The sequence below is a fragment of the Vigna angularis genome, chromosome 1 (assembly GCF_016808095.1).
Source record: "Vigna angularis cultivar LongXiaoDou No.4 chromosome 1, ASM1680809v1, whole genome shotgun sequence".
Classification (NCBI taxonomy): Eukaryota; Viridiplantae; Streptophyta; class Magnoliopsida; order Fabales; family Fabaceae; genus Vigna; species Vigna angularis.
In genome coordinates, this window is record NC_068970.1 from 58,408,355 (window position 1) to 58,429,102 (window position 20,748).

The following is a 20,748-nucleotide window of genomic DNA, read 5'->3' on the forward strand; positions in this document are numbered from 1 at the left end:
ATATTTTTAGTAAATATGATATCTTTACCCTTTAGAATAGATAATTGTATTTAATAATATTTGTGATATAATAACACATGGACGTCATAGAGTGAAATAAACTTAAGATGTTTTGTTCACGTTGACAATCCACTTTTAGGAATATTTTGATTATTAAAAAAAGAAAACTTTTTTGTATTTGTAAAAAATAAAGATTGAAAGGTAAAACAATGAATGTGAAATGTATGTAAAAATTTCTTTGGTGTTGAGAATAATAATAGTGTAGACTTATAACTAGGGTGAAAAAAATGGAATAACAAGTCAACATCACAATGTATTCATGTGAAAGTGTGACCTCGATCAATCTCAAGTCGTCATCATACTGCGCAAGGAATTCGAGTTGGTTCAATGGATTTCTTTTCTCCTAAGTCTTGTGAACCAGTTGTCGAATGAATCATTTTGTTATTGAAGAAACATAATAAAATAGACGTAAACTTCAGCTGGCACGCAATATTAAACAGAATTAGGTGAGAGAACAACAATGCAATGTTCATGGATTTGCCATTGGTCCACATCACATATATATGGCCTCACTTAAATAGGCTTTTCCTTGCCATGCTACCACCATAATGCACTTCTCAATTTGTCACATTTTATGCTTTTCTTAGAAACTACAACATGGCTACCTACCGAGAAGAATATGTGATATTTTCAAACTATATCTAATAATGTTGGAACTTCTTGTTAAAGAGTCCATGTCAATCATAGAAATTATCAAAATTTAGAAGCAAATCTCATCTTTTTTTAAATACTATACAAATACATGTTGAAAAAATAGATGTTGAGCGCACAATCAAAAACAAAATCATCCATGAATAATTGTATACTCAAAATTAACTATTTTTTACCTCAGAAAACTGAACATGCTTACATGTACACGTATAAAACAAAAAGTAAAACTAAAACATGAAACAGTCACAAAATGTGAAGGTAAGCACAAGCTCCATTACGTGTAAAATTCCACTTCAGTGCTAGAGACTCCAAAAACAAAAAGAAACACTGATGAGGTACGTGACACCCATGTGTATGAGGATTCTACACACACCATAAGTTTTTCTCTCTTCTACTAGATTCCTCCAGAGATTGAAGAGACTCCTTACGGATGAGTAAGAAGCAGATCCACACTCCAAGTACAACAGTTTTTGTCATTTATATTTTACATTCAATTTACTGTCAAATAACTATACTATGTCGACTTATTACAATACAAGCCCCAATACAAAAAATGATGATAAAACAGACTCGCTATTTAACTTTAAATTGACAACACTCAAAGAATCATACAAGAAAAGCGAAGCTGGCCTGATCTTCGTGCCCCTAGTGTTTTATACTAGGAATGAAAGACCAAGTTACAAAAGAATATTATGACAGAAGAGTCTGTTTTAACTATGCAATTTGAAAGCTGGATGGTATCACTTGTTAGACCACTGAAATTCTATTTCTAGATTCCGTGGCGGCCCACTTTTACTTTGAGGCAACAAAGCGTACTCTCCGGCCACTGATCCAAGCATTACCACTCGATCAATCTGGATTGTTACTTTCCCGAATTTACTCTGTGAACAAATCACATTAGAGGGGTTAAACAAAGACTAACCAAACAAGTCTTAAAAACACTGGTTAAGGAAACAGATAAAAAGTATTTAATTAAAAATGTTTATGTTAAAAATATAAAATCCATTTAATAATGAGACCGAGAAACAAAATATTTGAAGATGAATACACTGCTGTGTTTACTAGACGTTTTTCTACATTTACCTTTCCCACTTTGCTCTTATTTTTGCAAGAAATATGAAGCTTCTGGCCTTTGGGAGGACTCTCAAAGGTCCATGAAAAGCTCTCATCCCACTCTGGATTAGGGCCAGTTGAAACCACCTGATCAACCAATTATCAAGGATATTAGTAATACAGTATATTCACTTTTCAGGAAAAAGAGTATACAGAATACACTATGATGTCATAATAAAAAATCAACAGTTTTTATATACATTCAGCCAAAACCACAATGCTCTTTGCCTTTATGATTTTCAACAAGCTTAAGCTCTTACATGACATCTTGAAACTCAAGAAGGTCAAAATAGTTTGCAACTTCAAAGTGGCATTAGATAGACTTGAATATTTAGAGAGAAAGAGATTAAAACAAAACCTCTATTATTTCTTTTTTCTTTCCTAATACATCACTAATCATACTTATACAAACATAATCAACAGTGAAAGTAGGAACAGTGAAAACAAAGGAAAAACATAGAAGACTCCTAAAGAGTCTATATCTAAAACATATTACATTTCAACACTCCCCCTCAAGCTGGAGCATATAAATCATATGCACCAAGCTTGGAACATATGAATTGAATTCTAGGCCCCCTTAGAGATTTGGTCAGAATGTCTCCAAGTTGTTCATTAGAATTGACAAATTCAGTAACTAGTTCCTTGGATAATAACTTCTCCCTAATAAAATGACAGTCAATTTCTATGTGTTTCGTTCTCTCATGAAACACAGGATTGGAAGAAATGTGAAGAGCTGCTTGATTGTCACAGTACAGTTTCATTTGCTCATTTTCACAAAATTTCAATTCTTGAAGAAGTTGTCTAATCCACACAAGTTCGCATGTAGTTAGAGCCATAGATCGGTATTCAGCTTCAGCACTAGATCGGGCAACAACATTTTGTTTCTTACTTTTCCAAGATACAAGGTTCCCACCGAGTAAAACACAATATCCTGTAGTCGATCTTCGATCAATTGGACTACCAGCCCAATCTGCATCACAATATCCTTCGATTCGAGTGTTTCCCTTGTTCTCATACAATAGTCCCTGTCCTGGGCTTCCTTTTATGTATCTGAGAATGCGAAGCACTGCATTCCAATGATCAACATGTGGATTTTGCATAAATTGACTCACAATTCCAACTGAATAAGAAAGATCGGGTCTTGTTATGGTGAGATAGATGAGTTTTCCAACTAGCCTTCTATATCTCTCTGGGTCTGAGAAGAGTTCACCCTGATCTCTCATTAACTTTTGATTTGGATCCATAGGACTATCAATGGGCTTGCAATTTGTTAGACCTGTTTCTTCTAAAATGTCAAGAGCATATTTCCTTTGTGAAATGATGACACCATCTTTTGACTGTGCCACTTCAATACCAAGAAAATATTTTAGACGACCCAGATCTTTAGTTTGAAAGTGGTTGAACAGATGATTCTTTAACTGAGTAATTCTGGATATGTCATTTCCTGTAATAACAATATCATCAACATACACCATGAGATAAACACATTTGTCAGGAGAAGAGTGACCATAAAACACTGAATGATCTGCCTCACATCGTTTCAATCCAAACCTTTGCACTACCTGACTAAATTTACCAAACCAAGCTCGAGGTGATTGCTTCAAGCCATAGAGAGAACGACGTAACTTACAAACCAAGCCAAACTCCCCCTGAGCAATAAATCCAGGAGGTTGCTCCATGTATATTTCCTCTTCCAGATCACCATGAAGAAAGGCATTTTTAATGTCTAACTGATAAAGAGGCCATTGACGAATAGCAGCCATAGCAAGCAAAATACGAACTGTACTGGTTTTAGCCACAGGAGAGAAAGTATCACTATAGTCAAGGCCATAAACTTGAGTATAGCCCTTAGCTACTAGCCGAGCTTTAAGACGATCAATTTTACCAGTAGGACCAACTTTAATAGTATATATCCATCTACAACCAACAGCCTTCTTATCAGGAGGAAGAGGGACAAGATCCCAAGTGCTATTGTGTTCAAGAGCCATCATTTCATCAACCATGGCTTGTCGCCAACCAGAATGACCAAATGCCTCATGAATATTATTAGGAACTTTAGTGGAAGATAACGAGGAAACAAAAGAGAAATATGAAGGAGACAATTGATGATAACTCACAAAATTATAAATAGGATATGGATTACGAGTAGACCGAATACCTTTCCGAAGGGCAATGGGCCAGTTATCATCTGAATCAGTAGAAGGTGAAGAGGATGAAGGATCCATGGTATGGTGATCTGATGGAGGAGGAACTGAGTCTCGAGGATCTTCAGTGTTTGGAGTTGAAGATTGTGTCCGACGCTGATATGTGATAAGAGGTGGAGGAACAATGTCATTTGGATTTTGAGTTTGAGGTACAGAATCAGGAATAACTAAAGGATCAAATGTTGGCAAAGGAAACATTTGTTGAACATAAGAACGATCCTCCATGGAGGAAGAAAAAAATGGTTTATCCTCAAAGAATGTGACATCTGCTGACATATAATATCTCCCGGTGGAGGGAGAATAACATTTATACCCTTTCTGAAGACGAGAGTATCCTAAGAAAACACACTTGATAGCTTTTGCTGAGAGTTTATCAAGACCTGGAGAGACATTATGAACAAAACACGTACACCCAAATACTCGTGGGGAAACATGATACAAAGTGTCATTGGGAAAAATGACAGAGTGAGGAATTTTATTGTTAAGAGAGGAAGAAGGCATCCTATTGATAAGAAAACAGGCAGTAAGGACTGCATCGCCCCAATGATGTACAGGAACATTAGTATTCAACATCAAGGAACGTGCAGTTTCAATGAGATGTCTATTCTTTCTCTCTGCAATGCCATTTTGTTGTGGAGTATGAGGACATGTTGACTGGTGTAAAATTCCTTGGGAAGATAAGAGAGAAGAAAATGCTGCAGAGAAATATTCCTTAGCATTATCACTTCGAAGAATTTTAATTGTCTTCCCAAATTGGTTCTTAATTTCATTAAGAAAAGACTTAAAAATAGACAAAAGTTCAGATCTCTCTTTCATTAAATAAACCCAAGTACACCGAGAGAATTCATCAATGAAAGTTACAAAATAATTAAAACCAAATGACGTAACACGACTAGGTCCCCAAATGTCTGAGTGAATAATTGAAAAAGGAGAATTACAATGTGTCTCAGATCTTTTAGGATAGGAAGATCTAACATGTTTTCCTAATTGACAAGACTCACAATCTAAGACTTGAATATTTCTGAGACTTGGAACCATCATCTTCAACTTGAGCAAACTTGGATGGCCTAAACGATCATGCAAAAGTTTTGGGGATGAAGAAGTAAAGCAGGAAACTGAAGAACAAGATTTTAAGAAATAAAGTCCTTGAGACTCATGTCCTTCTCCAATCAGACGACCTGTCCCATGTTCCTGTATAACAAAGGAATTAGCAGTAAAGGTTATGGAACAATTTAAGGAACGAGTCAGCTGACTCAAGGAGATTAAATTGTATGGACAATGGGGAACATATAAAACTGAATTTAAATTTAGTGAAGGAGATAAGGAAACTTTGCCAATTCCTTGAGATGTCACTTTCGATCCATCGGCAACAGTAATAAGATGGGGAATTTTTGGAGAAGACATAGAAGAAAATGAAGAAATGTTACCAGAGATATGGTCAGAGGCACCGGAGTCAAGAATCCATGGATTATGACCTTCCACAGATTTAGATAGATTGGTTGTAGGCACACTGGTCATGGCAGAAGATTGACCAGGATTAAATGATTTTCCAGACTTGTATCTGAGAAATTCTTCATATTCTTCATTTGAAATTCTGGATTCTAGATCACCAGCTTTAGAAACATGAGCAACTTTGTCTGGATATCCATGTAAAATATAACATTTGTCCCGAGTATGACCTATTTTGTTGCAATATGTGCATTGAGGACGTATACTACGACCACCACGTCCTCGGTTGCTTCTGCTTCCTCCTCTCCCTTGTGGCACTCCTCTTCCTTGGGGTATTGTCATGGCTGATGTTTCAATAACCTCAATTGGATTCTCATTTTTCACTGATGTAGGTACTCGAAGAAGTCGAGTAACTAAGCCATCCATTGATGGGATTTGATCACCAGCTAAAATCTGATCACGTACATGATCATAATCTGAGTGTAAACTTCTCAGAATTAGGACCATGTAAAACTTGTCAAGCTTCTTATTGATCCCTTCTAATGAATCAGCTATAAAGAAGTTCTTTAATTCTTCTACAGCAGCCCTAGCCTTTGCTATATGAGAAACCATGTCATGATTGACTTGCTTTAGAGATGCTGCTCTTTGAGTTGCATCAAAGAGACGTTGTACATCATTAGCAAATATGTCTTGTGCCCTTTTCCAAAAGGATGAACAAGTCTTATAGGGTCTTAATATATCTAGAACTTCTTGCTCAACTGACTGCCACAAAATTGCACATAACTGAAAATCCAATTTTTGCCATTGGGATTTTTCGTCGTCTTGAATCATAGAAATGTCTTGTTCAAGATGATCATGGTGTCCTTGACCAAGAAACCACAATTCCACAGCAGAAGACCATGATAAATAATTTCTCCAATTGAGCTTTGCAGAAGTGATGATCGGAGTAGCAGATAGAGAGGAATTAATTCCAATAGAAGATGCCATGACAGATCTGTAAGAAGAATCTGGAGTCCAGAATCAGAAATGAGATCTGGAAACAGTAAAAGATAAGAGCCAACTTGAGGGGGAAACCCTAGGTATCAATTACAGCCCCTGAAACAGTAAAATAAGAGCCAAAAGAAGCTCTGGAAAGTCAGACGAACAGGACGACAGTGGTCCGATGATCGTCCGGCAAGGATAAGGCGGCGCGTGAACAGTACGCGCTTGACGTCTGACGGAGGAAGGAGGCGCGTGGCGGCGCGTGCAGCGGAAACAGGGAAAGCGACCACCAGGGATGGGTCGCGCTCGAGCAGGCGCACAAAACCCCTAACTTCGCCTGAGAAAATGAGTCACCGGCGACGGCGGCGGCGGCGGCGGCGGGGCGGCGGCGGATATCGGTAGTCAGACAGAGAGCCCCGGTGGTTGGCTCTGATGCCAACTTGAATATTTAGAGAGAAAGAGATTAAAACAAAACCTCTATTATTTCTTTTTTCTTTCCTAATACATCACTAATCATACTTATACAAACATAATCAACAGTGAAAGTAGGAACAGTGAAAACAAAGGAAAAACATAGAAGACTCCTAAAGAGTCTATATCTAAAACATATTACATTTCAACAGATAGAATGCCCAAGATCAAGGGACAAGTAAAATTGCAAAACCATCAATTAAGAAAAACCTATACTAACAGGGAAGATTTTTTCTTTTTTTTGACAAAAAGGGGCATGCAAAAAGTGACAAAAAAGTATTTTGGTTACGTGAATAAATTATTCAGCCAATACAATACGTAGCAAAACCTCAGCAGAATAGGTAGATGATCAAGAGGTGTTCTTCCAGGAAACAGCTCTAAAAATGTAAATCCTAATTGAGTATTTTTGGTCTAGGTATGATTTGCAGTGAGAAAAGGCGGGTAATATTAAGTGATTCAAGGGTTAAATTTGTAGATAACTGGCATGGAGGACAAAACCCGAATTTTCTTTTACACCCAATCTGACTGGATCCTGGTGCATACTCAGACAAAGCAAAATAGCCCTCTCTTCCCCCGTAACAACACACAAAATATCCAAGTTAACAAGAAAATAAGAAATCATAAATATAAAAAAATGACCTGGGTTTGCCTTGGAGGAGTGTTGCCGAGTGTAAGCTTGCAGTAAACACTTGGGTTTCCAACGGATTGTTTCATATTGTTACCACGTTTGATGATCACTACCAATGTCCCCGGCAAACACTGCAACAAAAATTCTGCTTTCTCCTGAAACCGAGGTGGCCCAGACTGTATTAAGTACTGCAGCAGTGGAATAGCATCTGCAGCTGCAATTGACTGAGCTCTAGAAACTTCAGCTGGGCATGCTGACCAAGCTTGTCTGAGCAGGAAAAGTGCATCTAATGCTGCTTCCTGACACGCTTCTGAACCTGTCTTTAAGGCTGTAACCAGATGGGGAATGCTAAGTGTAGATGGTTCAGTTGCTCTAAGTCTTGGGAAGTTGCTAAATAGAGAATTTAAGGCTTTCAGATACTCGTCATTCACAGTTCCAGAAGCCCATAAATCTTTTTCAATAGCAGCTATATGAACAAAAGACCTTAGTTAGAGATAAAAAGTGAGGAGGGGGAGATGTGTTTCTGCTTAAATGAATCACCATTGTTCATCAATCAATTCTGTGGAAAAACTGCAATCTATAATTGTTAAAGTAACATTAATTGAATACTTAATCAAGCAAAAAAGTGCCTAGTTTTGCTACAAGACTACATGAGCACAGCTACAGTATGTTGTCAAATTTAATGATAGGTTGAAGTTCAAAGGACACAGGTTCCTTAATTTATATGCTTCCTACCATAAATTTAGGTGCACGATCATTTAAAATTAGCTCTTCTATTGCTCATAAGATTTGTCCACTTCTTTGCATGTAATTTATTTGATGAACTTCACTTGTTTTATTGAAAAGCTTTTAGAAATCAAGCTATGACTCGGCTTGTGAAAGTGAGTAAAAAATCATATATCAAGTTCAATGTATCATAACGTAAAAAAAACACCAATTTTTATATCAATTTGTTTGACAAGGGTCGTGTTTCCTTTGGTGTATCTTTAGCTTTCCCAAAATATTTAATATAATGTTTTAAATATAACTAAACCAACATAAATTTATGGCCAGAATTGCACACAAACACTCATCACCTGCATCCACTCCTACGGTTAAAGAACTTATTATTATTGTTTAAAAATAATTATTTTTCAGTTTCTAAAATATTCATTATTCAAATTTACTCCAGCACCAAGGCTACCTCTTCTAGAAAGTAAAATGAGGGCATGCTATCATGCAGCTTTTTTCAGGAATTTTGAAAGAAAAAAAATAATCTCAGAACAGCCAGGCAGTAAAAACTGCAGGATAAGCAAAGAGAATCGTACCAGTTATCGCTCTGACTGTTTCACTGGAAGCATACTCTTGAATAGTATTATTTGAGAATAAAAGTTTAACAAACATCGCAGCCTGAACTGATGTTTCTGGATTACTTGAACCTATCAGATCCAGTACAACCTGAACACCACCAGCCTCTGCAACTGCTCTTCTATTTGATCGACTATACATCACAAGATTCTGCAAAGCACATATGGCTACAACTTTCATTTCTTCTGTTGGTTGGTCTTCAAGCACGTTTACTAAAGCACGACAAGCTGAAACTGCATCACTTGTTCGAGCAAGGCCCTCATTCTGAAACAGATCCCCGAGAGCCAAAGTTGCCAATAACCTTGCCTGCTGTGCTTGAGTTTGTGGGTCCAAAAGGTACTGCGATAGTGGTACGATAGCTGATTTTGTTACTTTTGTTTCTCGAATCTTTACATTGTTCAGCAATACTTCTAAAAGTCTTGCGGCAGTTTCCTCACACTGATGAGATCGCAGGAGCTCCAAGAGAGCCTCTATAGCTCCACTTTCCGACATAGCTTCTGCACTAGTTCCATCATCGTTTTCTAGCACCAAAAGAGCATTTAAAGCACCAACAACCGTGCTCTCTGAGCCAGATCGAAGCAACCTTACCAATACAGCAATAGGCACTTCCAAGTAGAATTCAGAGCTAAACTGCAGAATACTAGACAAAACGGAGGCAGCAGACTCCCATAAAGCGTGAGGAAGGGAAGGATCAGCTTGCAATATCACTTTGGAAATTTCAATGACACCACCCTCTTTAGCAATTTCGTTTGGCCATGTTAGTGCAATACTAACAAGGGCTTTTACAGCTCTCTGCTGCAGTATGTGTATACCAGAACCAAGAACTCGAATGAGAGGGCCAATTGCTTGCTGTGTCACAGGATCCTTCTGAAGGCGTTCTTCGAGAAGTAGATGTGAAAGAAGCTCAGCAGCCAACTGTTGCACTGCTGAAATTGAAGAATCGAGCAAAGGGATAAGTGGTTCAATAACTTGGCGAGAAGTTAATGAATGGTCAGCACGACACTTTGGATGTTCTAAGATATTAACCAAAACCTGCAATGCACTGTGCTGTCCATCAGGCCCAAATTCCTGCCTTGTCAGTAACAAAAACAATGGTTCAACCACTTTACCAGCAGATGGTCCTTTAGCTATACTAGCATTATTAGTCAATATACGCAACAATTCTGCAAAAGCTGCACATAGATAATCGGGTGCTTCATGTAAGATGTCAAGTACGCTTTCAATAACTCCAGCTTTAACCATCTCCATTTTACAAGCAGGCCTGTCTTTTCCCAACTTGACTAGAGCTCTGGAAATGGCCTCATGTAGTATATAATTTGTACCCGACAGTAGGCCAACAAGAGGAACAACTGCACCATGTGCAGCAACTAATTCCGCCAGTTGCTCATCATCAACAAGCCTATCCAGTGCCCTGACAACTGAAAGCTGAGCTGGACTGAACTCAGATACAAGGAGAGAGACAAGAGGTTCAACACAACTTGCAGCAGCTGCTGTGGAGCGAATCCTTGTATTTCCAAAAAGAGCACAACATAATTCAGCAGCATCCCCTTTCAGGTCCATTGAACAACTTGATGAAAGGATCCTACAAAGAACTTCCACTGCATTCTTCTCAACATCTGCAACAGCAAGAGCTCTTGATGGATTTTCACTCAGTAACCCCACCAATGCAGCAATGGCAGCATGCTGCTCCTTTTCTGAACCAGTACTGAGAATCTCCACCAATGGTTGAACAGCCTGCCGAGCAATCTCTGCATTTCTGATGTGATCAGCAGAAAACAAACTTTCCAAGGCTTTTGCAGCACTATACCTTGCACCTCTTCCTCCTAACCGTAGCACAGCTATAAGTTGAGCAACAGCGCCAAATGCTGATTCGTGTCTTCTTATTTCAGCACTGCTAAACAGAATTCCTAGCAGATCTGTAGCAGCTTCTTCAGTTGCATCTTGCGGACTGAGTGAAAGATACTTCGTAAGTGCTTCTAAGGCCCCAGACTCCACCATTACACTCATATTTGAAGGGCAATCTTTACCGAGCTGAGTCAAAAGTACAAGTGCCAAAAAGGGTGCCCCTGGACGATCTGGAATTGGTTTGAGCAGATCAACTAAGGCTGGTATAGCCTTCCGAGAACTGGCTCCAACTCTTATATCTTCAACTCGAAACAACCTCTCAAGAGCCACTTGATCAGGATAACGCACCAAAGAAAATTCCTCTGACAATTCCAGAAGATCCTGTATATCAGTATCAGCACAGCCAAGCAAAGAGATAAGTCCACCTGCTGCCCCAGAATTTGCCACAGACAGGAGTGTTCCCCTGCTACCATTACAGACAAGGCTAGCTATAGATTGTGCAGCAAAATATTTGTTTGCTGATGGCTCTGATTTCATTAAACTGGTAAGTGCTGGTACAGATTTCATAGTTGGATGTGCCCGTATGATATCTCTATTTTGAAACAATATCGCCAACAACAAAGCATGAATCCACATGACGCTATCTTCTTTGTAGTCAATCTGCATGTTCACCATATTGAGCTAACCAGGTTTATATACAGAAATAAGTCTCATAACATTGTTTAAGTTTTACAGCAAAGGACGCCTTGAAGTACAAGGTAAACATTTACTACAGAAAATTACAGTTTAATAACATGAAATTTTGGTGTAATTCAAGTTTAAAAACATTAACCTCCTTATCTCCCCTTCTCCCGTCTCCCTAGCCGTGAAATACTAGAAGAAACATAACACTGTAGTGGATAACGATTAAGTTAAAACTGTGATAATTTTTCTTGACACTGATTTGCCAAATAAAGTACATACACTATCCTAACACTTTGTTTTCTACTTTTCATTCAAAATTCACTTTGTCTTGAACAGTTTTTCATTCTATAAAGATCTCAGTGCCTCTCCAACCATTATGTACAATTTCATACAACTGAGAATCTAGAAAATTATCACAGGTAATGTTTCTATCAAGGGGATAATGTGGGAGACTTTGAAACTTTGCATGAACTATAGGATTTTAATTTGCTTCTGGAAAAGCTTTGGGGTGGGAGCAGCAGAGAGTTAAAGCATGATTTTCTATTTCAAGTACTACCTACCTATGATCAGAATAACATGAACTATCCATTTCTTTGGATTGACAGAAAAGCTACTTAAATACCTGAGAATATTGCGAGAAACAATTCGAGATTCTGTCGATGAGAACATCAATTGCTCCAGCCTCCATTATTGCAATTTTATTTTTTTCATCATTACAAGCAAGAATAGACAGTAGCCATAGCGCCAAGTCAACACCACAGATAAAGCTAGTGCTAGTGTTGGATTCAGAATTGTTGGCCTCTTCTGTTATGTGCCTGCATATGCTAATGAGCTCCTGGTTGTCACCATCCAGGTAACCCGAAGAAGGCACTGCAGAAACAAGAATATCAACAAGAGATCGAATAAGATCAAAACACAAATTCGATGAACTCAGATCCTCCACCAGTCTCTGATGATTTGCTTTAGAAGTACAAATAAGGAGCGCTGCTCCCCCAATTTTGACCTTTACATTTGTGGAACTAATTATCCTCTTAGCTATTGAAGATATACATCCAGGTGCTGACACAATAGTCTCTCCTAAAACAACAGGCTGATCCTTACATAATCGAGATGAAATCTCAATAGTTTTATCCTGCAACATTGGCTCCGAATCAACAATACACAAGACTATTGGGCTTATGCTTTTAGGGAATTCAGCCAAAACAGCACAAGCAGATTTAATATTTTCTCTGGTCTCTACCGACCTGGACAGTATGGCAAGTGCTTCTAGAGCCTCCGATGTAGCAACAGATCCATTGACAGCAGAATCTAAGAAAGAAACTAATGCAAGAACAGTTCCAGCACGATTCACACAATCAGTTACAGCATAATCTACAGCCCGAGAATGTAAGAGGCGAGCAATTGCTGCTGCAGCATGAGTTTTTCCCGAAATTGTGCCTTCACATAATATTCTAGTGGCAGGTAAGATAACTTCTTCTGCAATAGCTTTCTCTGCAACTTCACCATCCAAAATAAGGTTTGCCAGAGCACATGTGGCCATCTCTGCAACTTCCAAAACTGAAGAATTTGCTAGTGAAACTAGAGGGGATAATGTGTCTCTGGCGATAGTAGCTACATCCCTGTTCTCTTTGATGGAAAGAAATATTGCAGCCAGGCAGTGGGAGGACTCAATCAGGATACTTTCAGATTCAGCATTGAGCAATTTCTTGGCTGACAAAAGAGTTTTGACGGCAATGCTACTTTCACGCACATCTTTCCTTGTTTCAAAAACTCCTGCCAGAGCCGATGCAGACTTTGCCTGAGTTTCTTCTTTGGCAGAGCCCAATAATATTATCATAGTATCAAATGCATCGCTGGCAGCACTACCTTCACGTAAAATGTCACTAAGGGGAGCAACAGAAAGCATACTTCTTAAAGCGTCCAAAACATAAACCTTAGAATCAGGAAGATCACTAGTCAATAAAGCTGTAAGCTGACTAATGGTTGTAGTATCCGATTTATGAATTAAATGATTTAAAGTTTTTGCAGCAATATCCTTCCCATTTGGGCTTCCATTTTTCAATAGCCACAATAATGCAGGAACAGCATCGGCACTTTCAACACAAGCGCGTATATCTTCGCTATGATTGCACAGGTTCTTAAGGATTGTTGCTGAATCTTCCTTTGCTTTTGCTGATCCTGTCTCCAAAATTTGAACGAGTGGAGGTATGCCACCAGCTGCAGTAATCGCCCATTTACTTTCATCATTTTCAAATGATAGAAGGCAAAGCAGGGCAACTGCGCACTCTTGTTGCTGTTCTGATGAAAGCCCCAAAAGAGATATCAATAGCTGAACTCCTTCACGGCCCTGAAGTGCACGCCATAGACTGCCTTCACTTTTGCACACTGTCAACAGAGCTTTTATAAGCTCGTCTTGCACTTCATTTGCAGCCATTGTTATCAAACCAACTAGCAGATGTTTTGCATCCGCATTTGCAAGTTTATTTGAAAGTACGGAATTTCCATACAAACTGGCAAGCGCTTCAATGGTCCGTTCCTTCACAAGGAAGGGCAAGCGAGGTTCAAATTGTTTGAGTAATGTCTGCTCGACAACCAAAGGATCTGATGCTCTGGTTGATTCGGCCTTGGTATCATAAATCATGAGAGCTGATGCCAAAGCTCCTAATGTGTCAGCAATTTGGGTAGGTGAGGTGCATGATTCAAGACTTTGACCAAGGCTAGATATGACATAAGACAAACCACCAGAGATGTTTGCTAGAGCACTCATAGCATTCTCTTGTAATGCTTGAGCACACTCACCCTGCATGAATTCTTTGGAAGGAGCTATGGTAGCATTGATCAGAGAAGGAATACCATTAGCATTGGCTATCTCTCGCCTTGCTTCTTTGCACTGAGCAGAAAGAGATTTAAGAGCACCAGCTGCTTCAGCTCTAACAGAGTCATCATTACCAGGGCCTAATAGTTTCAGAAGTTGTTTTGTCACCTCCGCTGTCAACACCTTTGAACAAACAGATGCATCCTCCATCATTACAGAAGCAAGTAAATTGCACACATTTGCTAAACTGCTGGGCTGTCCTTTTGCCAGTAACTTCACTAATATGTCCACTCCTCCAGCTCGTATAGTTGCATTCCAGAATCCCTCAGTGTTGCTGGAGAGATTTTTCAATGCACCAGTCAATAAACCTTCAACTACATTTCCTGCCTTTAGACCAGTTTTAAGCTGCTCCCAGAGCACTGGTACAACTCCTTCAGTTGAAAATATTTTTGAACCAACATGATCCTTTACACCACCTTGAGAAACAGCATAAATAGTCTTTGCAGCAGCAATTTGTCCTTCGGTAGAACTGGACTTTAATAGACTAAGCAATGGAGGAATGCATCCTCCAAGCAAGACCTTCACCTTTAGTTCATTTTCTTTACAAAGGGAGCCCAAGACAGTTGCTGCCTGTATCTTTACATTCAATGAACCAGACCTGAGAAGGGAAACAAGTACTGGAACTGCCTGAGAGTGAGATCCAACAGCACTAAAAGCATTTTCCCGCATATCTATAAGCTCCAATAGCTGTCTTAAGGAATACTCTTTCTCCTGCACAGAATAAGAGCTCTGACGCAACTGCTCAATGCATTGGGCAACACTAGCTAATGTTCCATCTGGATCCTCCATGCTGCTGTTACGCTCTCTGCAATAGCAACCAGTTAAACATGTAAGAAGCCAAAATTTAGTGAGCTCCTATTTGAATGTCCCTATCACATAGTTCATAAACAAAGTGACCAATTCACAAGGTTCTTAGTTCAGTCCCATAGGTTAGACTGTTAGCTTACTTAGCTGCGAGCAGAATAGAGACTAACAAACAAATGTATTAAAAAATGGTGTTACAATCATTGATTGTAGCAGCTTTGTAAACAATTAATCAATAATTTTAATAGGTTCTTAAGTATTCCTGTGTGACAAACCGACCTAAATCCCATCTTCAGAACAGAATGTGGAGTTGCGGGCTCTGAATCTTGAGTATTCCTATCACCATTTCTTTCCTGCAATCAAAAGATGTTAAGGTATGTTCCATATCTCTGAAAACATCAAATAAGAGATGGGTTGTAACAAAAATAAACACAGAAAAGGAATCGCATAAAAAGAATCAGCCTGTGAGATTTGTTGTTTCTTTCTCTTTTTCCAGGCATAAAGCCAGTAACGGATGGATAACTAAGTAATTCAATATAAAAGAAAGAGATGTAACGGGAAATCAAGCTCTAATGGAAGAGATATGAACCAATTCAGTTTGATTACATTCCTCAAAAAGAACTGTTGTTTTCTTTTCACTACAGATTATTCATTTATTATCTTTTAGGATTGCATCTTATTGAGCTAACCCGGTGGAGACCTGAGGAAGTGAAAATAGTTCTTCGGCAATATAAAACATCAGCAAAGAACCATGCATCTAAACAAACCCCTGAACAGACAAGTAAAATACGCGAACAGACACAAACCATTTTACAACCGCCATTCACTTCTTTCCATTTTCTACTTTTGCCCTGCATCCCAGAAGATCTATTGCATTTGCATAGTTAATCATACGACAAAAATCATCCCTCACCAAATTCATAATATCCATGAAACCGGACACACTGTGAAGAACCGTCAGAGACTGTATTCTAGTTATCAATTAACATACGCATCACGCATCAACAAAAAGAAAAGTAAACCCCCCACATCTGCACAATGAAATCACACAGTTCCTTTAAACATCCATGAATGAATGATCCCCAATGACACGTCCCAGAATCGCGAAACGTCTAGCACAAAACTGCAAAACATTGACTGAGCAAAGCAATGGACAGCAAGCATAATGAACCCAAACGGGAACGAACAAGATCCATAAATAAACTTCCCGCCATGCAAAGACTGACCACGGCAAAACACTTCTCACTCATTCTGGCACAAGAGAAAAAAAGATCAAATTGTTGTAAAGAAGAAGGTACCAGATCATTTGCATTGTTGCCAGCGTGTCTCCAAGCAAGTGTAGTGGCCATGGTGGCTTGTGGTTGAGTCGAAGGAGTTCAGATCTGGAAGAGTGAAAGCATCAGTGAACTGACTGATTGAGATCCAAAATAGGAAGTAGTAAAGACATGAGAGGAAGTGAAGAATGGTAGTGGGAATCGGAGGGAATGAGAAGGAGTAAGTACAATAGAAGAAGAAGAAGAAGAAGAAGATTATGATGATGATGAAGAAGAAGATGGTATGGGTTGGGTTGGGTAGAGGATAAGAAGACGAGAGAAGGAAGATGAGGAACAAATGTAGTTGGTTGCACCTTTTTCTTTTATTTTATTAATTTTCACTTTCTGCCTCTGTTTGATTGTGTCTTACGTTTTCAACTTTTTGTTAGGAAGTGTCTGTAAGGTGTTTTTCACGATCTCGCCGTCGTCACCGGAGCACCGACAGTGGCAACTTCAGCTCCACCTCAAAGCTGACTCACCTAGACGTCGCAGTCAAAATTTTGAGACCAGGGGTTTCATCACATATAATTTTATCCTTTTTTTTCCTATTTTTACGAATAATTATAATATATTTAAAAATCACCGTTTTGAACAAATTTAATATACCAATTTTAGTCAATTCTACCAGTTCTTACTGGTTCAGACAATATTCTGATTTATTTTAACGACCAACCAATTATCATATTGATTTCTAATTTGATTGATTGAAAGGATTGGTCTAACTATTATGATTTTTTTAATAAAACTCCACTTAATTATAATTCTTTATATACATTTACTTTTATTATAGTATTGGAATTTAATTCATCATGATAAAAGTGAGATTGAGTTGAACGTATGAATTATAAAACCAACCAAAAAGACAAGACAATTAAAACATTAAAGAGTTGTCTCTATTTTCAAGTATCTTCTTCCTTGCTTTTCAATATTGGTTATATGTAATCTTCACCATTCCAATTATATTTGTGATTTTATGAACATTAACACCGTCAGAACCATTAAATTTCCCACTTTAGTGAGAAGCATGTGTTTGCAAGAGGAGAATGAAACTCAGAAAGTGGAAGACAGGTGGTTGTAGGAGAGTGGACCGAAATAATCTGAAATTTTGAAATTTGGTCCCACTTTTTGAATGCAATCTTCTCCTCCAAACTTTCTGAACTCATTTTCTCCTCATTCTCTCTAAAAATACCATGTTTTCCTCCACTGATTTCACGTTTTCCTTCATATGATCATTCATCAGAGGGTGTTTGAGGTTTGCTGGTGGCAAAGGTTCTCTTTTCAATCGGTCAAGTGGTGCTTTTAACTGGTAGGTTTTTCTACTTCTAAAAAAGTTTAGTCTTGGGCACATGCAAACCAAGTTTCTGTTTGCATGTGTTTATCTTCTTCTTCTTCGTCATCTCTGATCATGTTTCTGATCTTGTGGGTGGTTCGTTTTCTTCAAAACAATGAATCTTAGCTTTTGAGGGTTTGGTGTTGGGCAAAGAAATTTTGTGTTGTGAGCGTTTCTTCTGTTACGAGGTAAGGGAAGCTAGAAATTTAATTATGTTTTTCTGTGGTTGTGGTTGGAATCTCTGTTTAAATGTGTGCATGTATGAATAATTGTATGTTTGATGGAATTGTATGCAATATTATGTGTTTGGACGAAACCTGTGAGGTGGTTGAGAGGTTCTGTAAGTTTTGTAGAAAATCGAGCGATCGGTCTAGTCTTGTAATCCGGTTTAAACGGTATTCGGTTTCGTAGTGATAATCTGGTTAAGTGTCGCTCGGTTTAATATTGACAGTCTCAGGATGGGTATTATCGTTTGTTATTAGTCGTAATAGGTTTAGCGTTCGTTATTAATAGTACTATGTGTTAGCACTCATTTTTGGTAGTACTCGGTAGGTATTGGTGCTCGATCTTAACTGAGTTCTACTTTTGTGGATCCTTAGTTAATGATCGATCGGTTTTGTATTGATATTCATGTGAATATAGCGTTCGGTCTATCACAGGTTTTAACTGTTATTGACCGTTCAATCATGTACTGTCTTGGTAGTGCTCGGTCTTGTACTAGCGCTCGTTTTTGGTAAGTGTTCGGTCTTGGACCAACGCTCGTTCTATATAGTGCTCAATTTTGTAATAGCATTTATGATAGTGTTAGCGATCGGTATTATTGGTTTGTGTGGTCTCTTATGAGCGCTCATTCTTATACTAGGGCTCAATATCTTATTTGTACTAAGTTAATAGTGTTCGGCCTAAGTTATTAGTGTTCGGCCTAAGCCAATAGTGTTTGGTTTAAGCCAATATTGTTCGACTCTTGTTCGGGTCTTACTCTTTAAATGACCGTTCGGTCATGTTCACATGTGGGGAGTGTTTTCCCGTCCGTTCTTGTTCATTGGTTAAGTTTATATTTTCGTTCGGTCGTACTAAGAGTTTGTGTTGGTGACGTTTGGTTTTCTTTATGAATGAATTATTTGGTCTTTAAATGTTAAGTTTTCACTAGTTGATTCTGATTTATTTAAATGGTTGTATTGATCAATTGAGTATGAAAATTATGTTGATATTCAACTAAGGTATGTGTTTCAAGTAATGTGGAAGAGAATTCCAAGGAGGAATGTCTCAGTGAAAGGGTATTGAAGTGGTGTTATAGTATGAATATGGATAGTGAAATCCACGGAGTTCATCCTAATATTCTAATGATTACCAATTCTCAAGTAGAGATGGGTAATGCATTGTGTGAGAATGACAGGAGGTCCTAGCCCATAGGTTCTTGGGTGAGTTATAACGGACTAACCTCGGGTGGCAGCTGATGGTTTTCTAGTTACTACACCACCCGAGTGCATGAACGGCCTCAAGCTACATATTCATACAATCCAGATGGTCAAGTCAGGTGTTCGGTTTATGCATGTATTATAGGGTTAAATTTGTATATGTCTATTTGCATTGATTTTGGTATGCTATAGTATTCGGCTTTGTATTGTTTGTAATTGAATGAATACTACGTATGCATGCCAATTAAATTGTAGTAGCTTACCCTTATTTCCTGTTTTGTCCATGTTACCGTTCGATTTTCTATTGCGATGATCATCTTTTTTGGATGTGAGCAGAAGGGGAAGAGTTTACTTTGGAACAAGAGCTGGACGGCGAGACTCCTGCTGAATAGGTCATGACCGTTCGGTCATATTAGTGTAGATAGTTTTGGTGATACCGTTCGGTCATTATTTTGTTCTATAAATATAACCGTTCGGTTATATGCATCCATTTTGGTAGTAGTATAGGAAGCTTATGTAAAGTTTTAAATTTTATAGTTATTTTGTAATAACTGTAAGTTTAACTTTATTAATACAAACTGTTTTATTATATTGTTAAATGATGACACATATATATAGTTTTATGCTATATTTTTGGGATATTACAAACACGCCGTCAACATGCATTGGTGGGACAATGCTTTTATTTTTACCACTCAATTCGTTTTCAAAGAAATATAATTTTTAAAATAATAAAAGTTACATTACAAGTCGTGTCAACTAAACTTAATTTTATTATAAAAAAATAATTTTAATTACTTACAATTAATAACTTGGTGTAGAAACATGAGAGGACTTCTTCACAGTAAAGAAACACATGTAGGATCGTGACGACTTCATTATATATTTAATTAGATTAAATGTGTTTTTAGTTTATGAATTTTTAACGCAGATAAATGATACAATTATTTTAATCTAATTATATTAATTTGTTTACATGTCAAATGTGTTTTTAGTTAATATTGAAACGGGGACTTGCCAAACTGAAGTCCTTGTATATAAACACAATTCCTGAAAAATTAAAAATATAATGAAGTGGTTAGCACCCTACATAACTTTAGTGTTTCAATATTTTGTAAAAGTCACATTATGCATTTACTACTTTAGATTAAACACATTTTTGAAATTGTATAAGTCTTGCACGGTCTTGGTTAACTATAATTAATTAAAATTTAAAGTCGTTATTGACCTTCAAGACTTCATAATTAATACAAAAGTCGTGTAATTAGTAAGCTATTTCACTTTTACATATAAAAAAAACCATCTAATATGACGATGAGTTATTTGCAATGAAATCATATCTATTTTGCTGTTAACATTCCCTGAATTAAATAATAGTATATTATTAATCTCAGAAGTTGAAATGTCACCACTGAGTACCAGTGACTGAGATAGTGGACTCATTACTCTATCTTCATTTGGAGATCATAAAATAATAAGAAACTAAACATTTGAGGGTTGTTCAGTGACAAAATGATTGAAAATACAACCACAGTTTCCATTTTATATTGAAAACATCTTCCTTAGCCATGTGCA

General features: G+C 37.8%; 1 protein-coding gene across 3 annotated transcripts; it reads right to left on the reverse strand.

The window, feature by feature from the left end:
- Positions 1 to 959: 959 nt before the first annotated feature.
- LOC108342871 (protein CELLULOSE SYNTHASE INTERACTIVE 1) lies at positions 960 to 16,919 on the reverse strand. Of its 3 annotated transcripts, none has more exons than XM_017580760.2 (8): positions 16,796 to 16,919; positions 16,411 to 16,494; positions 15,392 to 15,465; positions 12,056 to 15,113; positions 8,865 to 11,409; positions 7,569 to 8,023; positions 1,795 to 1,911; positions 960 to 1,592 (listed from the first exon to the last, which is right to left on the reverse strand). In XM_017580760.2, the coding sequence occupies exons 2-8, from the start codon at positions 16,459 to 16,461 to the stop codon at positions 1,452 to 1,454; spliced, it is 6,441 nt and encodes a 2,146-aa protein (XP_017436249.1). In that variant the 5' UTR covers positions 16,462 to 16,494; positions 16,796 to 16,919; the 3' UTR covers positions 960 to 1,451. The 3 variants fall into 3 exon arrangements, with proteins under 3 accessions (XP_017436249.1, XP_017436242.1, XP_052728031.1); XM_017580753.2 differs by having other exon boundaries at positions 16,740 to 16,919; XM_052872071.1 differs by lacking the exon at positions 16,796 to 16,919 and having other exon boundaries at positions 16,411 to 16,733.
- Between the last annotated feature and the right edge of the window lie 3,829 nt (positions 16,920 to 20,748).